General features: G+C 37.4%; 1 protein-coding gene across 2 annotated transcripts; it reads left to right on the top strand.

Moving 5' to 3' along the window:
* The first annotated feature begins 3 nt into the window (after positions 1–3).
* CUTC (cutC copper transporter) lies at positions 4–26039 on the top strand. 2 transcript variants are annotated; one of them, XM_080823260.1, is made up of 10 exons: positions 4–200; positions 3454–3525; positions 6670–6729; positions 10989–11198; positions 12119–12154; positions 14727–14860; positions 22566–22593; positions 24661–24766; positions 25544–25598; positions 25751–26039. In XM_080823260.1, exons 1-10 carry the CDS (start codon positions 140–142, stop codon positions 25871–25873), a joined length of 885 nt encoding a protein of 294 aa, XP_080679386.1. In that variant the 5' UTR covers positions 4–139; the 3' UTR covers positions 25874–26039. The 2 variants fall into 2 exon arrangements, with proteins under 2 accessions (XP_080679386.1, XP_080679387.1); XM_080823261.1 differs by having other exon boundaries at positions 25544–25795.
* The last annotated feature ends 1374 nt before the right edge of the window (positions 26040–27413 follow it).

Here is a 27413-nt window from a genome sequence, read left to right as displayed (position 1 = left end):
CTCTCGCGGGGGCTGCTGGGTCTGGGCGTCGGGGACGCGCAGAGGTGCGCGCAGCCGTGAGGCGCGCTTCCTTGGTCGCGCGCGCCGGAACCCCGACTCCGTAGAAACCGAAGGCGCCGGAGAGAGGAACGCGTGGAGCATGAAGAGGCAGGGGGCCTCCTCGGAGCGGAAACGGGCGCGCATACCGTCCGGGAAAGCCGGTGCGGAAGGAGGCGGGGAGGGGGCGGTCGTCCGGCTTGACTGCGCGGGGCTGGCCTGCGGGAGTTCTGGCCAGTGGTGTCGCGATTTCTCTCAGAGCGCTTCGCCCACCCCCTCGCAGCTCCCCGCGCGCCACGTTCTGTCATTCTGGCTTTAAACGTGGGAAAGCTGAGGGCCTGAGAAGGGGCTTGTAGCGAGAGTGACCGGGCTCTGGAACCAGACGTGTGGGTTCGAATCCCGGAGCCACCACGTCTAGGGTGCGACCGTGTTCAAGTTGGTTAACTTCTCTCAGCCTCACGTTCCCCTTCGCCACGCGAGGCTACCAGTCCCCACCCCGTGGCGTCGTTGGGACAGTTAGATGCCGAGCGCTGAGCTCCGTGCCGACCCCTGGTGACCGCTTGGTAACCTGTAGCTGCTGCGGCGGAGGTGAGGACTGTCCCCAAAGCTGCACAGCTGCCGGGTGCCGGAGCTTGTGACTGCCCCTAGTCCCGAGTGCTTGCTGCTGAGCCAGGCGGGACGGCGTGGCAGGTGCTAGGGGATTTGGCAGACCCCCCTCCACCCCGCACCTGAACTCCTGATTCCTGTGGATCAGAGGTTCTCAAGCTTTTTGATCTCAGGACCCCTTTCCCCTCCTAAAAGTTACTCGAGAACCTCAGAGACGTTTTACTTATATAGGCTGAGTCTATTGGTGTTGCTCCTATACGAAGTGAAAACAGAAATTTTAAAATATTAATTAACTAGGAACCCATTACATGTTAGCACAAATCACATTGTGTGTGTGTGACAAATAACTGTCTTCCTAAACAAACAAATAGAATGCCAGTGTTTTATATTTTTTTTGCAAATCTCTTTAAGATCTAGATTAATGGAACTGTTACTTCTGTATTCAATCTGACCTGTCAGGGAGCCGCTTGAAAATTCCATGCCACTTGTGAGAGAATGAGCGTGAACAAGGCAAATAAAGTCTTAGTATTATTATGAAAATGCTTGTCACGGCACAGACTCTGAGAGGGTCTTAAAGGCCCCTGGAGCTAACTGGACTACCACACTTTGAGAACTGCTGCTCCAAACAAATACCTTTTGTGGAGCGGATGGACGCCTTTGATTCCCACAAATAACTTTGCTTCCTGGACAGCTGACTTACTCTGCCTTCTGTCAGAGCCTTCCGTGTATGCCTCCATCCTCTCCTGGCCAAAGTCCTTCTTCCTGTGAGGCAAGTGGTACCTCTGCAGCACTGTCCAGTTAGACGGATGGGACAGCTGATGTGGGTGGCTCTCTGGAAACTTGGAATGAATGCAGTGCTCTTGGTTAAGAACATAGAGTGGCACTTAAGTCTTGAACAGTGTGAGACTGACAGTCTTCTTTTAAATAAGAGAGTGTTGCAGTTTGATGTAAGCAGATGATAGATGTTTGTTTTTCAAATTAAAAATAGCCTTTTGGGGCGCCTGGGTGGCTCAGTCGGTTAAGCCTCTGCCTTCAGCTCAGGTCATGATCTCAGGGTCCTGTGATCGAGCCCGGAATCGGGCTCCCTGCTCAGCGGAGAGCCTGCTTCTTCCTCTCCCTCTGCCTGCTGCTCTGCCTACTTGTGCTCTCTCTAGATCTCTCTGTCAAATGAATAAATAAAATCTTAAAAAAAAAAGCCTTTTAAAAAATGATAAAAGCAATATTGGGTAGGAAAAAAGCAACATAGAAATGTAAAAAGCCACTAGGCTGCTCAGTTAGTTAAGCAGAGGACTCTTTTTTTTTTTTTTTAAGATTTTATTTATTTATTTGACAGCGAGAGGGCAAGAGCACGTAAGCAGGTGGAGCGGCAGAGGGAGAAGGAGAAACAGGCTCCCTGCTGAGCAGGGAGCCCAATGTGGGGCTCCATCCCAGGACCCTGGGATCATAACCTGAGGCAGAGTCAGTTGCTTAACCAACTGAGCCACCCAGGCGCCCCAAGCGTCAGACTCTCCATCTCAGCTCAAGTCTTAATCTCAGCCTGATGGTTGGGTTCCACAGTGGGCTCCAGGCTGGGCTTTTTTAAGTGGAGCCTACTTAAAAAAAAAAAAAAAAAGTAAAAAGAGGAAAGTAAAAGTAATTCCAAATCTTACCACCTAGTAGCCATCATTATCAGCATGTAGTGATTCTTTTAGGTATTATTGTATGAAGTATACATTTAATACCCTTAGTTGTAAAAAAGCAAAACAAAACAAAAAACTTATGTACTTAACTTACAGAAAAACTCCAAACTTATTTTCATCACACTTTTAGTGTAAATACATGAATGAAATTTGTGAATTTATATTATTCAGCCTTTAGTAAGTCTTTGCATGACTACTGTGTACCAAGTTAGACACTGTGCTTGTTGTAGGTGATAATGAAGATTTCTCACAATAAAACCTTAGGAGCTTTAGGTCAAGTAAAATGGAACAGATATCTATCTACATACATAATAATAAGAGGTAGAAAATAATTAGTATTTTAAGAAGATACAATTAGTGTTTTAAAGAGGAACATATAATTTATGAAGAGTTATATGAGTTCAAAAGAGGGAGATCCCTACTTTGGGAGAGAGGAGATATGGAAATGTGATTTAATATGAATCTTGGAAGATTTTACCATTCAGGGATGGAGCCGGCAGGACTTTGTGGTTTGGGGAGATGGTATAAGCAAGAGCAAAGATGAGAATTGAGGGGAACTAGAAGTTTATAGAGGAAATAATATGTTGTTTATTAATGATAACTTTTTGTACACACAGTGGGTACTCTCCACTTTACATTAATTAAATTTAGTCCTCACTACTCTGAGGTAGGTTCTAAAAGCTACTCTGTTTTATAGAAAACTTAAGCTAGGTAACTTGTCTGGGATCACACAAATAAGTAGTGGGGCCAAGATTTGAAGTCCCTCCTTGTTCTTAAACATATAATCTTTATAAAGACATTTAAACATACTCTGAAAACATTGAGAAACACTGAAAAAAATCTGACTTAGAATATGATGATGAGGGTTGTGTTTTAGGAAGATTAACTTGATATTCAGTGTATATTTTCTTCAGTATAATTTATTATACATATATCTGTGTACTTATTTCATAGTTAAGAGACCAGTTTAATACTCAGTATGGTATTTTATTGCATTCATGGTCTCTAGTGTATTTACCTACTTGCCTATTATTGGACATTGGATTTGGGCAGCAAAATAGAAAATAATGGTTGTCAGTTGTTCTGGATGGATAGTACCATCATGAATTGCATTGTTTTCTATGTGTTTTAGGAACGACAAATGGATTTCTCATGGAAGTGTGTGTTGATTCAGTAGAGTCAGCTGTAAATGCGGAACGAGGAGGTAAGACAAAAGAAAATGAATGACAGTTGGCAATCCTTCTAAAAGTCTGAAAATGGGGGTGCCTGGGTGGCTCAATTGGTTAAGCATCCAACTCTTGATTTCTGCTTGGGTCATGATCTCAGGATTGTAAGATTGAGCCCCAGGTCAGACTCAGCGCTGGGTGTGGAGCATGCTTGGGATTCTCTCTCCCTCTCCCTATCCCTCTGTCCTCTCTCTCTCTCTAAAAAAAAAAAAAAAAGTCTGAAAAGGAATCCTATGAACTGATCTTGGGAGCCCTTGTGATCTCTAAGGATCCTAGTAATCTCTTTGAAAACAGCCAGCCAACTGGAAAATTATCATCTTTATCATCTTCTAATCTTACTCCTCCAATAGATCATATTTTGAGCCAAGTGTCCATAATAGTGCTTACTCACCATCTTCATTTTTTTAAATTGAACTTAGCAAAGACTTAATTTTTTTTTCAAACTGTTGACTTAAAGATGATTTAAGAGTTTTCCTGCCATTTTCATCATCAAGACTTTATCATCATTTTTCTTTTTAAAAAGATTTATTTGAGAGAGAGCAAAAGAGAGAGCACAGGTGGGTGGAGGGGCAGAGGTAGATGGAGAAGGAGGCTCCCTGCTCTCAGGGCTTGATCCCAGGATCCTGAGATCATGACCTGAACTGTAGGAGGACACTTAACCAACTGAGCCAACCAGGTGCCCCTGTTATCTTTTTTTTTTTTTTTTAACATTATCTGTTTTACCTCCAGGTTTGTTTTGCATTCTGAACCTGCTTTAATGGGGGAAGTGTAGACATTCCCATCATCTCAGGATCAGAATTTTTTTTTTTTAAAGATTTTGTTTATTTATTTGACAGACAGAGATCACAAGTAGGCAGAGAGGCAGGCAGAGAGAGAGAGGAGGAAGCAGGCTCCCTGCTGAGCAGAGAGCCCGATGTGGGGCTCGATCCCAGGACCCTGAGATCATGACCTGAGCCGAAGGCAGAGGCTTTAACCCACTGAGCCACCCAGGAGCCCCAGGATCAGAAATTTTAAAAGACTTTTTATTATGGAAAATTTCAAACATATACAAAAGTAGAATAGTATATTGAATCCCTGTGTACTCATCACTCAGCATCTGCTAGTTTCAGCACATGGCCAATATTTCAACTATATCAGGAAATCAGGAAATCAGGACACTTTTGAGCAACACAGTATAGGGGTGCCTGGGTAGCTCAGTTGGTTAAACATCTGGCTCTTGATTTCAGCTCAGGTCATGATCTCAGGATCAAGGTATCTGCTTGAGATTTTCTCCCCCTCTCTCTCTGCTTCTCCCCCTGCTGTCATGTGTGCATGCACATGCTCTCTCAAATAAATAAGTAAATAATTTTTTTTTTAAAGAGCCACATGGTATATATTTTCAGTTTTACTGGCAACATTTGGTCTTCGTGGAATATTCTTTGTATTTTTAAAATAATCCTCTGAAAATGTAAAAACGGTTCTTAATTTGGCAATAAAAAAGAGTGAAGTGCTGATATGTGCTTACAACATAGATGAATCTTGAAATTCATTATAAGTGGAAAAAAACAGTCACAAAATACCACATGCTATATGATTCCACCTGTACAAAATGCCACATTGGGCAAATTTTATTATTTTTAATTTTTTAAGGATTTATTTATTTATTTATTTGACAGAGAAAGAGAGAGAGAGATCACAAGTAGGCAGAGAGGTAGGCAGAGGAGAGAGGGAGGGAGCAGGCTCCCCGTGGAGCAGAGAGCCTGATGAGGGGCCCAGGACCCTGAGATCGTTACCTGAGCCAAAGGAAGAGGCTTTAACCCACTGAGCCACCTGGGCATTAGGCAAATTTTAGAGGCAGAAAGTAGATTAATGGTTGCCTAGGGTTGAGGGCATGGGAGAACAGAGGTGACTGCTAAAGAGTATAAGGTTTCTTTTTGGGATGAGGAAAATGTTCTAAAATTGATTGTGGTGATGGCTGCAAAACTCTGTAAGTATACTAAATATATTGAATTGTATACTTTAAATGGGTGAATTATGTGGTATGTGAATTATGTAGCAATAAAGATTTTTATTTTTTAAAAAACAAATACATTATAACTTACAGGTCATAACAGAAAAAGCTGTGGCCTTTGGCCTGCAGTGGATTAAGATATTGTCAGCCTGATCCATCCTTTATAAGGTTTTCTTTCATCTTTTTACTTAATAATTTTAGCACTGCATCTTTTAGTAGGGTTTGAAAAATCATACTATATCACATCAAACACTTACTTTACCCTTGTTAGCAGTATGCTTCTTCTATAAAGAACTTTCCCTCATCTACTGTTTATCTTGAGGTTCAGTTTCTAGAAGAAAGGCAGGATAAATGCTTGCTCCTTTTCCCCTGTTTACTGATTTTTGGATAATGAGTTTATTCTCTATCTCCCAGTGAATTGTTTTATCATCATGAATTTAGATTTAGACATATTTGGTGTGTTTTACTCCTCTATAGTTATTCTTCTTATTGATTCTCAAAGTGTCCCATGTTTGGCTGGTACGAGCCTCTTCAGCCTGGATCCTGAGACTCTTTTGACATCACCCTGTAGTCTGATAGTTTATCTGCTTTCAGCATTCACTTATTCTTGAAATTATTTTGATGTAAGCTATTTAAAATTACCTTGTACTTTTATAAATCTTGGAATAATAAAGACTTTTGCAAAAGATTATTATCAGTGAAGGAGAGTATTCCACCTGTACAAAATGCCATGTTGGGCAAATTTTATTATTTTAAAAATTTTTTAGTTTTCCACTGTTGTCAACCCAGACCATATTTATTCTGAGTCACATCCTTGTACATGGAGAAGAAACCCTGTAATACAAAATTTCGAGAGAACTAGCTTAACTTGAATTAACTCTTAAGTTTGATATCAGTAACACAAGATGAATTGCAGAATATAGTTGGGATTAAAAATAAAGTTTTAGTCTAGTTTTATAATTTGATTTCTTTCAGTCCCTAAGACTCTGCTCTATATTTGGAAAAAATGTTAAGTTTACTGTTTCATAAATGTTTATTTTGGATGATAATTTCTGAGAAGTGCTTCTTAAAATTTTTCTTAATTTTTAAAAGTTTATCATATTGAGCAATTTTTTGTTTCTTTTAAACATAGGTGCTGGTCGGATTGAATTATGTTCTGGCTTACTGGAAGGAGGAACCACACCCAGCATGGGTTAAGTGTTTTCCCTATTTTCTTGTAGGAGTTTATAGAGCCTGGAGACAATAGAAAATATGTTTCATTGAGATACTTTACTATTGTTACTGATATGTTAACAATGCTGTGGATATTAAATTAGTTACAGGGGTTTATGGTTGTAAATAAACTTCAAAGATGAGATTCTTGTACATCAAAAAGTTGAGAGATAATTACTGTTAACATTATCTTTTCATTGTGGTATCTTCAGCATATTGACTTTTGTCTTCATTTCTCCCATCCTGGTCTTTGTGCTGTTATCATACATTTAGTTTCTGTATATGTTAAAAATACATACACTCCACACTGCACTTTTTTTAAATTATGTTATATTAGTCACCATTCAGTACTTCATTAATTTTTGATATAGTGTTCCATGATTTATTATTTGCATATAACACCCAGTATTTTTGTTTAAAGAGCCAATTGGGGCGCCTGTGTGGCTCAGTTGGTTGAGCATCCGACTCTTGATTTCATCTCAGGTCATGATCTTAGGGTCATGAATTGAGCCCCATGTAGGGCTCCGCACTCAGTGGGGAAGTGGCTTGAGATTCTCTCCCTCTCCCTCTGCCCCTCCCCTACCAACTAGTGCTCTCTCTCACACTCTTTCTCTCTCAAATAAATCTTCCAAAAAATAAGGATCAATTATCTCTTTTAAAGAGATTAAACTAATAAGAAAACAATCATGTATTTACCTATGTGTAGTTACTATTTCTGATGTTCTTCATTCCTTTGTGTAGGTCTGTATTTCCATCTGATTTCATTTTCCTTCTGTCTAAAGTAATTCTTTTAACATTTTTCTTTTAGTACAAGTATGCTGGGGATGAATTCTTTCAGCTTTTATATATCTCAAAACATCTTTCCCCATTTTTTGGAAGATATTTTTGCTGGGTGTGGAATTCTAGATTGATAGTTTTTTCCCCCCCTTCTTTCAGTACTTTAAAGATGTTTCTCCACTTGCTTCTTGCTGGTGTTATTTCTCATATGAAATATCATCTATACCTTTTTTGTTTGTTTGTTTTTCTATGTAATGGCTCTTTTTTGTGGTTGCTTTAAAATTTTTATCTTTATTCCTGGCTTTGAGCAATATGATATGATATACCTGATTATAGTTTTCTTCATGTTTCTTGGACCTGGGCATTTGTAGTTTTCATCACATTTGGAAAATTTTCATCATTCAGTGTATACCACCCCCTCCTTTAGAGACTTCAGTTATACTTGTTTTAGGCTGCTTGAAGTTGTCCCACAGCTCACTGATGAACTACTCTTTTTTTTTTTTTTTAAAGTAACCTCCATTCCCAGTGTGAAGCCCAACTCAGGGCTTAAACTCACGACTGTGAGATCAAGACCTGAGCTGAGATCAAGAGTCAAAAGTCACTTAATCAACTGAGCCACCCACGCACCCCTCCTTTTATATTAATCTCCCTTTTCTCTGTTTCATTTTTCATAGATTCTGTTGGTTTGTTTTCAAGTTTACTAACCTTTTCTCTGCAATGTTTAATCTGCTGTTAAACCCACCTAGTATATTTTTCATCTCACACATTATAATTTTCGTCTTTAGGAGTTTAATTTGAGTCTATCTCATATATTGTTTCTTAACTCTTTTAAAGATTTGGAATAAAGTTATAATAGCTGTTTTAATGACTTGGCTGCTAATTCTAACATCTATATTGGTTCTAAGTTGGTTTCATTTTAATGATTTATCACCTCATGATGCATCTTAGTTTCCTGCCTAATTTCTTATTGGTTACCAGACATGAATTTTGATTTATTGGATCCTGGTTATGTTTGTATTCCTATAAACACTCTGAAGCAGTTGCATTATTTGGAAACTGTTCCTTTTGGGTATTGCCTTTAAAATTTGTTAAGCAGGTCTGAAACAGTGGTCAGTTAGAGTTAATTATTCCTACTACAGAAGAAAGATCCTTCTGTGTACTGTACCCACTGCCCCATGAATCTTCAATTTTTCCTATCTGCCTGTTGGGAATGGGCATTATTTTTGACCTGACAGGTGTGAATGAAAGGCACTATTTCTTTCTAATTCTTTCCTGGGAACTCCAGTCACTTGGTCTCCCTGGACTCTCAGCTTTGTCTCTTCAACTCAGAGTTCTCTAGCCTACACTTAGGTTCCCCCTTTCTATGCTGCAGCCTAGAAAACCCTTAAGGACATTAAACATTAAATAGAAAGAAAGAAAGCCCTCAAGGTAGTAATTTGGGCCAGTTTTAGAGCTGACTTTGTTTGTTTCCCATCTTTCAGGCATTATTGTTTTTTGTTGCTTGACACACAATCTCTTGCAAACCACTGTTTCACATATTTTTCGTATTTATGTGTGTTTGGGTTATTATAGGTGGGAGGGTAAATCCAATGCCTGTTACTCTGTCTTGGTCAAAAGCAGAAGTCTGTGTATGAATTTTTGACTCTTCTGTGTTATTCTAAAGTTGATAATAGCATTATTTAGTATAAAGGGATTATATATGCAATAGCTCTTTGGACTCTTCTCACTAAAGGAGGGCATTCCCTGGCCATTCTTTGATATCTCTAGAACATACCTAAATTTGAGTGCAGTCTGTTTTTTGCAACAGCAATCTTGATTTATTGCTTGGTATTGGGGATATTGCTGTGCTATGCAAAATTGGGGTTCTTTTAGGAAGAAAGAAAAAGTAAATCCATTGTGCCTGTCACAAAACATATACAGTTGGTTCCCAATACATGGTGGTTTGGCTTATGGCTTTTTGAGTTTATGATGGTATGAAAGTAATATGCATTCAGTAGAAGTTGTACTTTGAATTTTGAATTCTGGTCTTTTCCTGGGTTAGCCATTTGTGGTATGATAGTCTCATGATGCTGGGCAGCCACAGCTCCCAGTTAGCCATGCAATCACAAGAGTAAACAACTGATACACTTGCAACCATTCTGTACCCATATATCCATTTTATTATTCACTTTCAGTACTGTACTCAATAAATTACATGAGATATTCAACACTGTATTATGAAATAGGCTTTCCATTGGATGATTTTGCCCAACTGTAGGCTAATGTAAGTTTTCTGAGCATGTTTATGGTAGGCTAGCCTAAGCTGTAATGTTCAGTAGGTTAAAGGCATTTTGACTTAGGATTTTTTCATCTTAAGAGAATGTAATGTAATTATAGTATAAGACGTAATTACAGTGTAAGCTATGGAAGATCTTCACTATTGAAGGTTTCTGAGCTAGCAACGAATTGTGTCATTTAGGTTTTTTTATTCATAGATCTCTACATAAATTCACAAACAAGTAGAACTTTGCTCTTTTTATATCATTTTCATAAAAAGATTTGATAAATTTCTTTGTTCGTTAAAGGGTCATAAACTTTAGAGCTATGTAAACATCTCTCTAGTATGTTCTACATGGAGCTATAATCAATCAGAAAGGAAAAATCTTATGGAATACACAGGCAGAATATTGAGCCTTTTATTTCACTTTCAAATGTCTTACACCAGGAAAAATGTTTATTTTGAAAGATTTTGTTTATTTATTTGACCGAGCGAGAGATCCCAAATAGGCAGAGAGGCAGGCAGAGAGAGAGGGGGAAGCAGGCTCCCCGCTGAGCAGGGAACCCGATGCGATGTGGGCGATGTAGGTGATGTGGGGCTTGATCTCAGGACCCTGAGATCATGACCCAAGCTGAAGTCAGACGCTTAACCCACTGAGCCACGCAGGAACCCCCAGGAAAAAGATTTTTTTTAGTCAACTGACAAGTGCTTTTAAAAATGCAGTAAATTCCTTCTTTTTACTAAATTGCTCTTTTTTACCCTTGATTCTCTTATTACTTAACTTCTATTATATACACATTTTTAAATTAATGTTGTCATTCCCTTTAGATCCTCCTTTCTCTGGTTTCCTTAGCATTGCTTCCTTTTCTTGTAGAAGTGATACACAAGAGCAAATGTAAAAGGCCAATAAATTTTATTGACTTCCTTGAGCTGTTAGTTCACATTTGAATTTTATTTTTTTTTAAGATTTTTAAAATTTATTTGAGAGGGAGAGTATGTAAGAGAGAGAGCACAAGCAGGGGGAGCTGCCGGGGGTGGGGGGGGGGAGGGGAGGAGAAGCAGGCTCCCTGCAGGGAGCCCAATATAGGGCTGGATCCCAGGACCCTGAGATCATGATCTAAGCTGAAGGCAGACACTTATCCCACTGAGCCACCCAGGCCCCCCTCACATTTGAATTTTAATTAGTCTGCTCTCTCTTCTTTTAGGTGTCCTTCAAGTAGTGAAGCAATGTGTCCAGATCCCAGTTTTTGTGATGATTCGGCCACGTGGAGGTGACTTTTTATATTCAGATCGTGAAGTTGAGGTGATGAAGGCTGACATTCGTCTTGCCAAGCTTTATGGTGCTGATGGTTTGGTATTTGGAGCATTGACTGAAGATGGAAACATTGACAAAGAGTTGTGCATGTCCCTTGTGGGTAAGAATGTCGCCTCTAGTGATAATTGCATTTAACCCTCCTGATATTGAAAATAATATAACATTGTGTGTCACCTCAGATTTAAAGTAAAGAAAGAAAACGCAAGTTTTTCTGAAAACTGGCTTTTCAGTCACACCTGCAGGCATTTAAGCTAACCCTATTTTAAGCAGTAGTTATCTAGATGTTTGGGGCAGAGGGCATATATGTTCTATATATAGTTGTTTAAGTTGTTATGGATCAAGTTCTGTTACTGTTCCTGGAAGGTTTTTTGTTGTTTGTTTGTTTGTTTTAAGATTTTTATTTGTTTATTTGACAGAGAGAGATCCCAAGTAGGCAGACAGGCGGGCAGAGAGGAGGGGGGAAGCAGGCTCCCCACCAAGCAGAGAGCCCGATTCGGGGCTCGATCCCAGGACCCTGAGATCATGACCTGGGCAGAAGGCAGAGGCTTAACCCACTGAGCCACCCAGATGCCCCTGTTCCTGGAAGGTTTAAGGGAAGTTTACCTTGATTCCTTTAATCACTACAGGAAAAACTTTAAAAGCTATTGCAGTTGGTGAGGATGGGGAGATGTGGAGAGGATAGAAGCATACTACTTATATAACTAGGCCAAAGTCTTTCTTAAAGATTCTCAGAGGGGTGAAAGTAATAGATATAATGCTGCCTTTACATTCACCAGATTGCATAATTTTTATTTGGTCTAGCTAAGGAGTAGATGACCGTTTTTTGGTATGAAAATCAGAGATTAATGGAAACATTGGAATTCTGAAATTGGAAGGCTGCGATTTTGTTATTTTAGTTCACTGTCTTTACTTCCTAAGAGAGGAAAGTATAAAAAAGTCCCATCTAACATGGAAAATTCTGTGTATAGTAATCAGTAATGTTATCTTCATTTATATTGTTATTTGGCTTTCTTTTTATAGCTATATGCCGTCCTCTACCAGTCACTTTCCACCGAGGTGAGTCATTTCCATTTTAGAAGTTCTGTTGAAGGGTGTCAGTTTTCTAATTTCACCAAATGCCGTAACCTTTTAATGGAACACAATACTGGAGTATTACACTATTACGAGTTGTTTTCTTTTTTCTTTTTCAAGATTTTATTTATTTATTTGACAGACAGAGACCACAAGTAGGCAGAGAGGTAGGCAGAAAGAGAGGAAGGGAAGCAGGCTAGCAGGCTCCCTGCTGAGCAGAGAGCCCGATGCAGGGCTCTATCCCAGGACCCTGGGACTGTGACCTGAGCCGAAGGCAGAGGCTTTAACCCACTGAGCCACCCAGGTGCCCAGCCAGTTGTTTTCTTTATCCTGACCTTGGGACAAACTGTTGTAAATTTAGAGATGCACAGTTTGAAGCTTCGTTATGAAAAGTTGTTAAAAGTAAGTGGTAGTGGTGATTGTGGATTATAATAGAGGGAAAGATTAGGAATTGGCTACAAGTATACGTACTTGTCCAAGCAAGAATTTTGAGATTCATTTTTTTTTTAGATGTTTTTATTTTTAAGTAACCGCTATACCCAGTGTGGGGCTTGAACTCACAACCCCAAGATCAAGAGTCACATGCTCTTCTGACGGAACCAGTCAGGTGCCCTGAGGTTCATTTTTATTAGATTGCCTTAGACCATATGCAACCACCAAAAACCACTGTGGCCAATGAAATAGACAAAACCTTTCTAAAAGCTAGTGGTACAGCCAGCTTTCTCAGATGAATATAAGATTCATGGGCAGAAAGGGGGTGGATATCTACATAAGAATTGGATACTATTAGGAAGGAGGAAAGACGGAATAGATGGAGATAGTCAATGAGGAGATGTTCACTGTTGCGCATTAAACTATATTAATTGTCTGCATCAGAATGATTTCTAAAAAGTATCTGATAATTTCATGTAAAAAATACCTCTTACCTATAAATCAGGTAGTTCTAATTTCTGTACACTTTTGTCAAACCTTGGTTGGTAAAATGTAGGAACAAGTGGCAGTTTTGCCTGAAGAGGGCACTCTTATACATGAAAAGAAAGAAGTCTTAAGTCATTTTTTTTTTAACTTGATGATATGTGCTTGAGAAATTGTTGAATGTTTTTCTGGCCTTTTGAGTAAGCATTCAAAGATTAGGATAAGAGTGGGCACTGGCATTTGCATCTATGTATAGAAATTAGAGATAAAACATTTGTTACTCTTGTTTCTTTTTGAAATGAGTAATACCACCAGTTAACTGTTTTCTTGACTTGCTGTTTAGTAATGCTTCTCATAAACTAGCAATAACTAAAAGATGTTAGAGTGTTTAAAATTCAGCACCTTGAGAGTGGCCAATAAGCAATCATTAAATATGAAAAGTAGTTTAAATTAGTAAACATTTATCTGAAAAATATGTAGTTTAAAGTTTGGCATGCTAAATAATTTAAAAAGTAAAGTTGTCATGTAGATGTATTTTTCTCTATTCTTAAACTAAGAAAATCATTTCAGATTTCTTTTCCTTCAATACATTTAACAAACATATTTTCATGTTTTCAAAATTTTACTTTGTCCTGGGTTCTACATTTTTTTTCACTCATGTATTTAATGAGATAGTATGATAGTTTAATCACTGGTGAGGCACTGCTACAAAAAAAGGAAAAACCTCTGTGGTACATTTAGCTGTCTGTAAACACTAAAGGGTAAAGTAAAGGGGTCAAGCACCTAATCCACTGTAGATTAGAACTTCCATATTATGTAGCAGTGCTGAAAACCAAAGCAGTAGTTTCTCTTTTTGAGGTTCCTAGTGCCACTTTCCTCTCTGAGGAGGAGAAAAGCCTCTTAGAAAATAGAATGGAATTGTGAATATAGATAGTCCATTGTAAACAACTGTCCTTATACTGTGAGCCTTAAGTATTTGTGGTAAATGGGATAGCATAAAATATTGTAAATAATGAGAATGTGAACCAAGGCCTTTTTTAGAACTGGTCAATGTAATGTTTGTCTGAGGTCCAGTTTGTCCAGTTTATCTGAAGCCTTAAAACAGAATTTTCCAAATTTGAGTCACTTGTGTATCATATTTATAGTTTTACCATACCTGAGTGCTATGTGGCAAATTTATTTAATAATTTTCTTTAAATAAAATCTTAAGTGAATTATTTTAAAGAGAGACTTTTATAACTCATGAAAAATGGAAATATTTCACTTCAAATCTGTGTTTAAGTAAATACATCTATTTAAATCTGTGTTTATTTAAATACATCTATTTAAAATGTTTACCATCTAAAATGCATACCATTTTGGTATGCAGACTGTGGTATGCTGATAAACTAGTTCTTGGACAAAAAGAGCTCTGATATATAGTATTTGTAGGTTTCTGTGGTTTAAATTGTCCCACCTTAACTGATTTCAAGCTGTCAATGGATTAAAAATGGTGCTTGCAAAACTTCTGAATATTTAACGATTAGCTTTGGCTTACCAGTACAAGCCAAGTCCAGCACACCACTGTGTGTATACTACATTTTGAAAAGCACTGTATTAGAGGATATCTACACAAAATTCAAATCAATTTTATTTATTTCAGCCTTTGACATGGTGCATGATCCAATGGCCGCTCTAGAGACCCTCTTAACCTTGGGATTTGAACGAGTATTGACCAGTGGCTGTGACAGTTCAGCACTGGAAGGGCTACCCTTAATAAAGCGACTCATAGATCAGGTATACATAATTTCTTTCCTTTCTTCCTAACTCTGTTGTGGTTGCTCCCGATATTCTGTTGTTTAGCTAGGTTAGGTAACTAAATATTACTGACTTAATAGTTCCCCTATACAGAAAAGCAATCAGGTAGTAATATATTTATATAATTCTCATTTCTTTAACATAAGTGTTAATTATTTTTTTAAAGATATATTTATTTTAGAGAGATGGGGAAGTGGAGAAGGGGAAAAGGGAGAGGGAGAGAAAGTCTTAAGCAGACTCTGTACTGAGCCAAACACAGGGCTTGATCTCAAGACTCTGAGATCACAACCTGAACCGAAACCAAGAGTCGTATGATTAATCCATTGCGCCAACGAAGTGCCCCTCTTTCAAATGAGTGTTTTTAGTGGTTAAGGCTCTTGAGGTCAAATTACAGATGATGCTTAAGGATTTAACCTAACTTGGATAACCACAGCAAATTTTACCTTTTGTCTGCCATCAGCGTTTCAGTTTTAAGCCATATCATCTCACTGTCAGCCTACATATACTCAGGAGATCCATATAAAATTTGAAATAATTATCATTTGGAAGTGAATTCTAAAACAAAATTGTATTCTTTTATCATGTCTCCCTATCTATCAAGATAGGAAGAAATATATTTTTCTCTTGTATGAATTTCCAAGATGACTTAGCATCATTTGTAGAGCAGGATAAAGGTGACTTTGTGGTATGTCTTTTTTTCTGACACCAGTCCAGCACCATTCTAAGTTAGTGAGTACAGACTTTGAGACAAGAAAATTCTGGATTTAGGATTCAGACGCTTATTTGCTGTGTAATGTTGAGTAGATTATTAAGCCTCTGTTTCCTTGTGTGTGCAACTGAGATAAGTTTATTACTTCCTTTATAAGGTTGTTATGATGATTGGTAGAGATAAGATATGTAAGAGCCTTAGTATAGTGCTTGACGTATAATAGATCTTGCTACATTATTATTACTACTGCTGTTACTAATATTTTTTAGTGTTCCTGTGTAGAAATCTGATATGTTCACTTTCCTATAGCCATGAAAATAATTTTCAGAAATTTCAGCTAAGGATCTGATGTGACTTTGCTAGTCTGAAACTTACTGATTTTGTAAATATTTATTAAGTGTATATTAGCTATAGGGCATTTGTACTATGGTAATGACCATCGTGTGTGTGTGTGTGTGTGTGTGTGTGTCTGTAGTCACTACTCTTACAGTTTGGTGTACAACAGGCACTTTTAATAGACTAGGCAATTCTAATAGAGTGCTATGAAGAAAAGTACTAAGTGGTACCTGGCTTGGATCAGTCGGTAAAGCATGTGACTCTTGATCCCGGGGTCATGAGTTCATGTCCCATGTTGGGGATAGAGTTTACTTAATAAAACAAATTTGAAGATCCTCAGGGAGCACATTTGAGAGATTTGGGCATGGGTTTAGCAATAGTTAGCTCTCCAGAAGAAGACACATCACACACATTGCAGTGTCTTATTCAAGTGATGGTTAAGAGTGATCTATGTAAAAATGGGTAGAAGGAGTAGGTGACTGCTTCATGCAGAAGAAATAGTACATACAAAGGCCTGGAAAAAAAAAGTAAGCGTGACTTCTGACATACTGAAGACACCAGAATGTTGGATACAAAGAAAAGAATACTGTCCAGAGCCTTGAAAACTGTTGAGGAGTTTGGATTTTATCCTTGGGGCAGTGGGGAGGTCTGAAGTGTTTTAAAATAGAAGAGTTGATGAATCAGGTTTTCATTTTGAAATTGTTACTATGGAGGAGACAATAAGGTAGATATAATGCCATAGTTGTGTCTTGCATTTCATAATCACTGTGTTGCATATGTGAATTGTAGTTTATCGTTGGTTGGCAGGAAGCACTGGGTTAAATATTCTCATACACTAACTTTACTTCTTTTTTATAAAATAAAAATTGCGTGTATTTAGGGTATATGGGATAGTTTGATATTAATATTAGTGAAGTGGTTATAGTCAGGCTAATTAACATATCCATCTCCTCATATAGTTATTGTTCATTGTGTGTTTGTATGTGGTGAGAGTACCCAAAATATTATTGTCTTAGCAGATTTTCAGTATTTACTGCAGTATTATTGACTATAGTTATATTGTATATTAGATCTGCAGATTTATTCATCCTGCATAATTGCAACTTTGTATCCTTTGACCAATACCTACCCATATTCCCCACCTCCTCACTCCTGATAGCAGTGTTCTACTCTCTTTTTCTGTGTATTTGACTTTTTTAGATTCCACATATAAGTGAGATCATGCCAACTTTACTTTTTGAAGCAGTCACCTAGGGGGTAATATACTGGTTAAAGCATAGGTTTTGGGATTAGAAAGGTCTGTGCTTAAATCCTGGCTTTGCCACTTATTAACAGTAACTCTGAGCAAATTACCTAACCATTCTAAACTTCAGTTTCTTCTTCTACAAAGTTAGCATATTAATAGCACCTACCTGCTAGAATAGTTGTGGATTACTTCAGATAACAGCACAAAGTCTGATACGTAGGAAGTACTTTACACTGTTAATCACTTTGATAGCTTTAGGTAAGCATATAGTTCTCAATAATCTTTTATGGAAACCAGCCCCCTCCCAAAAGTGGTAGTTTAATATGTTCATGTTTTGGAAACCTTTCACTTGGAAGAAAGAGTTAAATGTGATTTTTTTCTCCTAAAATCATTTCAGTATTCCAGATAGTAATACTTTGTATTATAGATGCTTTGGTTTAACACATTTGAGAATACCAAATGGTCTTATTCTACTTATTTCTCTGAACAGTTATTAAATTCTATGAGTTAGCCCCTTCCCTCTTCCCCCTTTTACTCTCTAATTTTGTTACCTTGCTTTATAGTTTTTTCAATGCACATATTACTACCTAAAATTTTGTTATATAAATATACCTATCTGTTGTCTACTTTCCATGAACATGTAAACTCCATGACAGTAGGAATGTTCTCTTGTTTACCATGTCAGGGAGGAAAGTCTGTTTCTTTGCCTTCTTAGATTTTGTGTTTGAGAGTTTAGGAAGTAAACTGACAAAATACAAAATACAGATCAGTGAGAGAAAAAACAGATTTTAATCAAGTATGTACATGTATTGGAGTTGACAAAGAAATGTGACTCAGAGGTGCTTAGAATTTGGATCTTATATACCATCTTAATAGGTGAAGAGGAGTGGGGAGAAGGGCGCTTAGGAATTTAGAAAAAGGAAGAAGACAAGAGCATTTTTGGGGTTGGGAAGAAAGACTTTTTGGAAAGATAAATAGATGGACCCTAGTGAGAATAAATTGAAGATACTATAGTTTTGTGACAATGTCTGTTTGGATGTGGTACTAATGAGTTGCTCCCAGAGAGGGGATTTTTGACAATTGAGTTCTTTTTGAGTTCTTTTGGGAGGCTTTGCTTTTAGGGCAGATAAGGAATTTCAGGAACTCACATGCTTTCGGCTCAAAATCATTTTTATGACACAGTGGCATATTCTGGGTCCTTTCAACTACAATATTCTCTATACCCAGAACAGTGCTTGATAATGTGGTAGGCACTTAATACATATTTGTTGGATGGATGGATGAGTGAGTAAAGTGACACTGATAAACACTTTTATGATAGATCAGTTTGATCAGGGTTAAAAAAAAATGATCAGAAGGAAGTTCTCTGAAAAATCTACAAAATTGCTAAATAAAAACTTTTAAAAAAATCTACAAAATTGCAGTCTACCGATTTTTTTCTATGGAAAAAGAATCTAATCTTTTTTGTTAACTTTGGAGCTACCTTTCCAAAATGATATAATTCAGCTGTCATGAAAAATTATGTGCTTTTTCAGTGACCAAGGTGCCAGAAGTTGGACATTGAGGTCACTTTTGATTATTTTACTGAATCCCTGTTACTTAAATACTAGTCTGGGGATTCTGATTTCCTCATTAGAGAGTATGAGTTGTTGCCTCAGATCTGCAAAAGAGACTTTTTTTTTACACCTTTAAGTATTGTAATGTGCCACTAATTCATCAGTCTCTATTTCCTTTTTTGTACCAGCGTATCATTTTTTAACTAAAAAAATTTGGAATGCTTTTCACAAGATAAATTGTATAATATATCTAGCTCTTTGGAGCTGTTTTAGAGTATGTTGCTATTACATAAAGATCCTCAAAAATCATAATGAATGCTTATCTTTACACTGCTAGTTACTTAGAGCTCATTAAAATATCTGTAACTTGTCTGAGAAGTATGGGGAAGTCTGTTTCTCTGTCTACTCACAATAATGTCTATCGTCTTCCCTATTTATTACCTTTCCTTTTTACTGTCTTTATGCTACCATTGCTTTTGAGAGTTTCTGCTTCTCTTCCCTTCTTTGCATTTGTTATTTCTGGTGTTGGCTAATTTTTTACTTTACTCCATTCTTTTTCTTCTGTACTCTCATATCCTCTTTTTCCTTTCGTTTTCTGTCCCTCTTCTCACATTGGGCATGCTGCCTCTTTTTCTTTTCTCCCCATTTTCTCTTCCCCACACTAAGTCAATCTTTTTGTTTTCTTATTTGTCCTAACTGGACATGATATAGAACTAAGTATTATCAACATTAATTGTATTTATTGAATATATTAGTCAGTTGTTTCAATTTTTCTATGGAAAAAGAAACTAAGCTATATGTAGTTCTTTATTGAATTTTTTGTAGTTCAGTAGCACCCAGTAGAAAAAAGATTATGTACCCAACCCTGAGAGCATAAGCTGCATAGTTGAGGCAAAAGACTTGGAATTGTTTTGAGGGACAGAATTAGCTGATCCAGTATTAAAGACTCATCTCAAGCATCACACATGAAGTCAAGCAGAGAGAGTCAATTATCATATGGTTTTGCTTATTTGTGGAGCATAAGGAATAACACAGAGGACATAGGGAGATGGACAGGAGAAGGGAGTTGGGGGAAATTGGAGGGGGAGATGAACCATGAGAGACTGTGGACTCTGAGGAACAAACTGAGAGTTTTGGAGGGGAGGGGGATGGAAGGTTGGGTGAGCCTGGTGGTGGGTATTATGGAGGGCACGTATTGCATGGAGCACTGGGTGTGGTGCATAAACAATTCTGGAACACTGAAGAGAAATTTAAAAAATCAATTAAAATTTAAAAAATAAAAAAAAAAAGAAAAAAAGAATCACACATGAAGAAATTCAATTTCCACACAGTTTCATTCTAAAAATTAGTGAGCTTGACATAGTATGTAATTATTTTTAATTTAAATTTTAGTGAACATACAGTGCAATATTGGTTTCTGGAGTGTAGAATTCAATGATTCATCACTTAACATACAATACCCAGTGCTCATCACTGTTTAATACCCATCTAGCCCATCCCCCACCTACATCCCTACATCAGCCCTCAGTTTGTTCTCTATCATTAAGAGTCCCTTGTTTCCCTCTCTCCTTTTTTTCTTTTCCCCTTCCCATATGTTCATCTATTTTCTTTCTTGAATTCCACGTATGAGTGAGATCATATGGTATTTGTCTTTCTCTGACTGACTTATTTCACTTAGCATAATACACTCTAGCTCCATCTGTGTCATTGCAAATGGCAAGGTTTCCTTTTTGACAGCTGAGTAATATTCCACTGTATATATAAACCACATCTTCTTCTTCTTTTTTTTAAGGTTTTATTTACTTACTTGACAGAGAGAGATCACAAGTAGGCAGAGAGGCAGGCAGAGACAGAGGAGGAAGCAGGCTCCCTGCTAAGCAGAGAGCCTGATCCGGGGCTCGATCCCAGGGCCCTGGGATCATGACCTGAGCCGAAGGCAGAGGCTTTAACCCACTGAGCCACCCGGGTGCCCCTAAACCACATCTTCTTTATCCATTCATCAGCTGTTGGATATTTGGGGTCTCTCCATAGTTTGGCTATTGTTGATAATGCTGCAGGGTGCACATACCCCTTCAAATCTGTATTTTTGTATCCTTTAGGTAAATACCTAGTAGTGCAATTGCTGGATCATAGGTAGTTCTATTTTTAAATTCTCAAGGAACCTCCCAACTGTTCTTCAGAGTGGCTCTACCGGTTTGCATTCCCACCAACAGTGCAAGGTTCCCCTTTCTCCACATCCTTACCAACACCTGTTGTTGTGTCTTGTGTTGTTAATTTTAGGCATTCTGACATGTATGAGGCAGTATCTCATAGTGATTTTGATTTATATTTCTCTGATGATAAGTGATGTCAAGCATCTTTTCATGTGTCTGGTATCCATCTGAATGTCTTTGTTAAGGTGTCTATTCATGTATTCTCTGTCCAGTTTTTAAAATGAGTTCTTTGTTTTTGGGGTGTTGAGTTTGATAAGTTCTTTATAGGTTGTGGTTACTAACCTTCATCAGATACATCATTTCAAGTATTTTCTCCTATTCCATAAGCTGCCTTTGAGTTTTGTTGACTATTTCTTTGCTATGCAGAAGGTTTTTGTCTTGATGAAGGCCCAGTAGTTCATTTTTGCTTTGGTTTCCTTTGCCTTCGGTGATGTGTCTAGTAAGAAGTTGCTGTGGCCAAGGTTGAAGAGGTTTCTGCCTGTGTTTTCTGGTACGATTTTGATGGTTTCCCATCTCACATTTAGATCTTTCATCCATTTTAGATTTATTTTTGTGTGCGGTATAAGAAAGTGGTCCAGTTTCATTCTAATGTGTGTCGCTGTCCAGTTTTTCCAACACCATTTGTTGAAGAGACTGTCCTTTTTCCACTGGATATTCTTTCCTGCTTTGTCGAAGATTAGTTGGCCATATAGTTGTGAGTCCATTTCTGGGTTTTCTGTTCTGTTGCATTGATCTGTCTGTCTGGTTTTGTGCCAGTACTATACCATATCAATGGCTATAGCTTTGTAATGTAACTTGGAATCGTGATGCCTCCAGTTTTTTCCTTTTCTGGAATTGCTTTGGCTCTTCAGGGTCTTTTGTGGCTCCATACAAATTTTAGGATTGGTTGTTCTAGCTCTGTGAAAAATGTTGGTGGATAATGTATAATTTTTATTCTGTTGTCACTACCTACCTGTTACTAGTAGTTCTACTAAACTTGCATTTGGTTTATATCCTTTTGACTCTCAGTGATACAGAGTATATCCCCAAAACTTATTTAGGAAATATAATGAACATTTGAATACAAATAAGGGAATTTCAATACCTATCATCCAGAATTATCAAAAATTAATCCATATAGTCTAATTTTATTACTTAAAATCCAGTTAAATTGACTTGTGGCTTTGTTTAACTGATATAATAAGCTAGGGAATTTAGTTGAAGATACAAAATTTGAGGAGGTTGCTTTTTTTTCCCAGTAATTTACTGTTACGCTGTGCTCTTTTTTTTCTGCTGAAATCTTGTTTAAATTCAATTTTCATTCCACTCCGTACCAAGAACTCAGAATTAGTGTTATTTTTCAGTAATGACTTTTCTTAAGGTGATGTGATTGTTCTGTATTTATATTGTAGTCCCCTATTCTTTGTGTTCATCACAGTACAAGTCTTCAAAGCAATAGAAAGAGTTACTATGCTAAACATCTTACTTAATCAATATCCCAAAGAAATAGAGGTGACTATTGAAAGTTAGACACTAGTACTAGTTTTTAAAATTTAATATACTTTCACTCATGCTTCTGTTCTCACTGCCTTATTACCCCATTTGAGAGAAAGATATTAAAATTTGTTTTTTTTTCTTTTTTCAGGCAAAAGGGAGGATTGTGGTAATGCCAGGTATTTAATTATCTATCCATTTGTTAGTATAAACCGAGGTGCAGTGAAAGAACAAAAGAGGCAGGACAATATGGGAGAAAATATTAATACATGGTATTCAGAGAGAAGAATATGTAATTTGATTAAAAATTTAAGATGGGAGATCTGTGCTGGAATTTAAAACTTCAGATAAGGAGAACATTCTACCAGGAATTAGCTCAGAGAGTAGCAAATAAGGAAGTAGATTGTTTGGGATTGGGGTTTCTCCATGTTTGCTCTCCCATAGTATAGAATTTTGTGAATATGGATGTTCATCTCTGGTGAGACACACCAAGTTTGATACTGCTATAATGAGTTAGGGCCGGGGCGCCTGGGTGGCTCAGTGGGTTAAAGCCTCTGCCTTCGGCTCAGGTCATGATCCCAGGGTCCTGGGATCGAGCCCCGCATTGGGCTCTCTGCTCAGCAGGGAGCCTGCTTCCTCCTCTCTCTCTGCCTGCCTCTCTGCCTACTTGTGATCTCTCTCTCTCTGTCAAATAAATGAGTTAGGGCCAAATGTCCTAGTTGTTATCAAGGTGTAAGCAAACTTTTAGGCAATATCTATGGACAAATATAATACTCACTTGGTTCTTGAAAATCTCTGATCACCAAATTCTTCCTTAAAGCCAGAACAGTTGGAGCATATGCTCCTGATGATAACCATAAGATCAACTCAGTGCATACTGGCTCACTAGAGATGAACAATTTTTTTTAAAGATTTTATTTATTTATTTGACAGACAGAGATCACAAGTAGGCAGAGAGGCAGGCAAAGAGAGAGAGGGGGAAGCAGGCTCCCTGCTGAGTAGAGAGCCCAATGTGGGGCTCTATCCCACGACCCTGGGATCATGACCTGAGCCAAAGGCAGAGGCTTTAACCCACTGAGCCACCCAGGGGCCCCTAGAGATGAGCAAGTTTTAAAGAATTAATAAGGAGATCTAGAATCAGAGTGAGACAAACAGAAAGACAATCTTAATTTTTTCACATTAATTTAATCAAACATACAAGAAAGTTGGAGATAGCATAATGAATACTCATATATTCATTCCCCAAATTTAACATTTTGCCACAATTGTCGTTTTTTACTCTTAGGCATTTTAAAGTGAAAAGTGTCATGACATTTTATCTTTACACATGTTAAAAAAAGTCTTTGTTCTTTCAGCTTCTTAGGGCTCAGTGATATTACTGTACCACTAAGAAAAAAGAAAACAAACAAGTTAATGAGTCCAAAAGAGTATATAAAGTCAAGTTACATTAGCAACTTGAATAGTTTGAAATACCAAGTACATATTTTAATCAGTCATTAAAAAATCTTTATTGAATACGTCCTGTATATTAGGAGAGAAGAATATAAAGATGAGTAATTTTATATTTTTAATCTGGCATCAGTTCAGAATGTGATTGTTTATATAAAAATATTTAATTAAGAGATTATTCAACAAAACAAATGAGTCATTACAAAGTACGGATTGCGCAGTTTTACTAAAATAGAATCAGATTCTTCTGTGAAAAACAAAGTTGATATTGTAATGAATAAACTGTGTAACACCTTGCATTACTCCAATTTCCAAAGAAGTCTGTGTGTTCTTGGGCTAAAGAGAGAACTTATGTCTTTCAGACACATCTCTCAGGCTGTGCTTTTGTAGCTTCATCCTCAAATGTATCCTTACTTTTTGTTTTAATTTGATTTTGCTTAAATTGAGGGGGAACAGGGATAGATCACTCAGTGATTTTTCCTTGCCCTAGGACAACGTTTTTAAAGTCAGGATCATATGATATTATTATATAAACCAATGGATAGAAGATTCTATCATACAGGTTCTATGGTTCCATCATAAGGTTTTATGACCTTATTAGTTGTTCTCCAGAACCTGTAGCCTATGTCTTTTATCATTTTTTTCTAATCTCATTCTAGCTTAGTAGGGAGAGAGTAACTCTTGAGTCACTGAGAAATTTTGGTATGGAAATTTCAGGTAGAGCAAGCAGTCACTATTTTCATTAAATTTTATACAGAATTCTGTTTGACTTAATATATTACTTATTCTTCCAACAGGGGGTGGTATAACAGACAGAAATCTACAAAGGATCCTTGAGGGTTCAGGTGCTACAGAATTTCACTGTTCTGCTCGGTCTGCTAGAGATTCAGGAATGAAATTTCGGTAAAAATGTATTCTTTGATTCATACAAGAAGGGACAGATTAATCTTTACATATTCTTAGAGGAAAACCTTAGTTGATGGCATGATTAATGAATGGAATGTTGTGAATAATATGTAAGTATTGCAGTCATTTTTGCAGTTTTTCAGCTGAAAAATGGTTTTATCCTGCCTCACATAAGCAGGCTCTTCTGAACATAGGTGAACTTTATATTTTTAAGTCATTGCTAACTTAGACCACTTAATAATAAACCCTAATTCAGCAGCTGAGCTTCAAATGAGTCAGATATGTATGTATGTCCATTCAACTGTGATTTCCTTTAGCGGAGTTAATAACTATGGTATAAGGATGGAAGAATCATAGTCATTTTTATCCCTCCTACCTTTAATACTTAGTCTTCTCTCACCTTTGCTATTTTTAGTTACTTTGAAACTATACCACCATTAAGAAATTGAAACTATTGAGGATTTTTTAATTATGCTTTAGAAGAATCCTATAATTTAATAGTTAGTAGTTTATTATTTCTATTTAGAATTGGGGGAAATGAGATGTAAAAGAAACAAGAGCCTTAGAACTACGTTTTTAGACATAACATCAAATATATTGTTAGGTACATTTGGTTACTAGATGTTTCAAGTAATTAATAAAAATTATGAAATATGGGGATCCAGGATCTTTGACCTACCCATGTTCTTGAACCATCAGTCTATAAAATGAAGCACCGGTAGGAGGGCTCACTTAACAACTTATGTAATTATCTTTTTATTATTTCTGTTGCAGAAATTTCTCTGTTGCCATGGGAGCCTCTCTTTCTAGCTCAGAATATTCTCAAAAGGTAACAGATGTGGCACAAGTAAGGACTTTGAATGCTATTGCAAAGAATATTCTGGTTTAGCCAGACCTCTCAGGGAGACATGGATATCACAAGATGAAGGTAGAAGAGTAGTCTGTAATTATGACACAGCTTTAACCTTCTTCTCTGGCCAGGAGTGTCACAGTTTGAGTCTCACATGGCCATGGAGAGCGTTTCCAAGAAGACAAAGAATTCGAGCAAAGCTACAACCACTTCCTTTGCTTAATCTTGCCAGCCATCTCTGTTATCATGGTTAAATGTGGTGTATGCTTCTTCCACAGACAGAGGTTAGTCTGTTTTGTGGAATTAATTGATGAACTGGGAAAACTGGACTGTAAGGTATGAATTTAGAGTGTGACTTCAGGGTCAATTTAATAGCAGTATTTTGCTTTTTCATTTGTAAAATAAAAATTTCCATTCTGTTCTGGTAGTGTTTTTTAATTTAAATTCAATTTAATTAACATATAGCATATTATTAGTATCAGAGGTAGAATTTTGTGATTCATCAGTTGCATATAACACCCAGTGCTCATTCCATCAAGTGCCCTCCTTAATGCCCATCACCAAGTTATCCCACCCTCCCACTCACCTCCCCTCCAGGAACCCTCTAAGTTTGTTTCTTATAGTTAAGAGTCTCTTATGGTTTTTCCTCCCTCTTTGTTCTTATTTTATTTTTCCTTCTTTTCCCTTATGTTCATCTGTTTTGTTTCTTAAATTCCACATATGAGTGAAATTAAATAAAGTTCGTCTTTCTCTGCTTTGCTTAGCGTAATACCCTCTAGTTCCATCCATGTCATTGCAAACGGCAAGATTTCCTTCTTTTTGGCACTGAGTGATATCCCATTGTGTGTGTGTGTGTGTGTGTGTGTGTGTGTGTGTGTATATATATATATATACACCACATCCCTATCCATTCATCTGTCAGTGGACATCTGGGCTCTTTCCATAGTTTGTCTGTTGTGGATGTTGCCACTGAATACAGTCTGTAGCCAAATATAAAAGGGAAGATTTTTTCCTTTCATTTTTTCTTTTTATTATGTACTCATTAGATGGGTAAGACACTAGGATACAGAGTAAAATGGTTCAGCATAAAAATTTCAAGATATGGGAAGCAGGATATAAACGTTTTCAGACTTATAAAGGCAGAAGTGATCTCTAGTATTTACCAGATTACTTCTTCCTCTAGTCCCAGATAGAGAAGTGACTTAGCCATAAGGTTCATCTAACAATTTACAACGACCTATAGTAGTAATTGGGGAGGTTATTGATGTTATCAGAATAGCTGTTTCTTTCAACTGAGGCCACAGATAGGGAGAATGGATTCTAGTGATGAAAGAGGCTTTTCCTGGAGTGGGTCCCAAATTGTGAAGTTCATCACTAGCTTTATCTATCACTTTCATATTTATAATCTCATTTTATATTAACAACACACTGGTAATAGAACTGTTGTTTCTATTTTAAGAGAGTAACTGAAGAATAGTATGAAGAACTTGCCCTTAGTCAGAAAGTTAGTAGTGTGGTCTCAATGAATAGTGTGCATAGACTTGGGTACTAATGATTGTGTATAGCAGGAGCTTTGCCTTTATTCAAATGAGTCCCTTACCTCACTTTTAAAACTTACATTCTTTCCCAACTTTTTCAGGTATAATTTCAATGTGGAACATTTGCTGGGTAATTTAAGAAAAAGGAGAGGCAAACTATTAAAAACCAACAATGTGGGGCGCCTGGGTGGCTCAGTGGGTTGAAGCCTGCCTTCAGCTCACGTCATGATCCCGGGGTCCTGGGATCAAGCCCCAT

The sequence above is a fragment of the Martes martes genome, assembly GCF_963455335.1.
Source record: "Martes martes genome assembly, chromosome: 14".
Classification (NCBI taxonomy): Eukaryota; Metazoa; Chordata; class Mammalia; order Carnivora; family Mustelidae; genus Martes; species Martes martes.
Note: the sequence above shows the minus strand (reverse complement) of the source record. Positions and strands in the feature narration are given on the sequence as shown.

Coding starts and splice junctions, on each gene's coding strand:
- CUTC (XM_080823260.1), top strand. CDS start 140: ATGAAGAGGCAGGGGGCCTCCTCGGAGCGGAAACGGGCGCGCATACCG. Junction 12,155..14,726: donor ACCAGTCACTTTCCACCGAG/GTGAGTCATTTC, acceptor TATTTATTTCAG/CCTTTGACATGGTGCATGAT. Junction 14,861..22,565: donor TAAAGCGACTCATAGATCAG/GTATACATAATT, acceptor TTCTTTTTTCAG/GCAAAAGGGAGGATTGTGGT.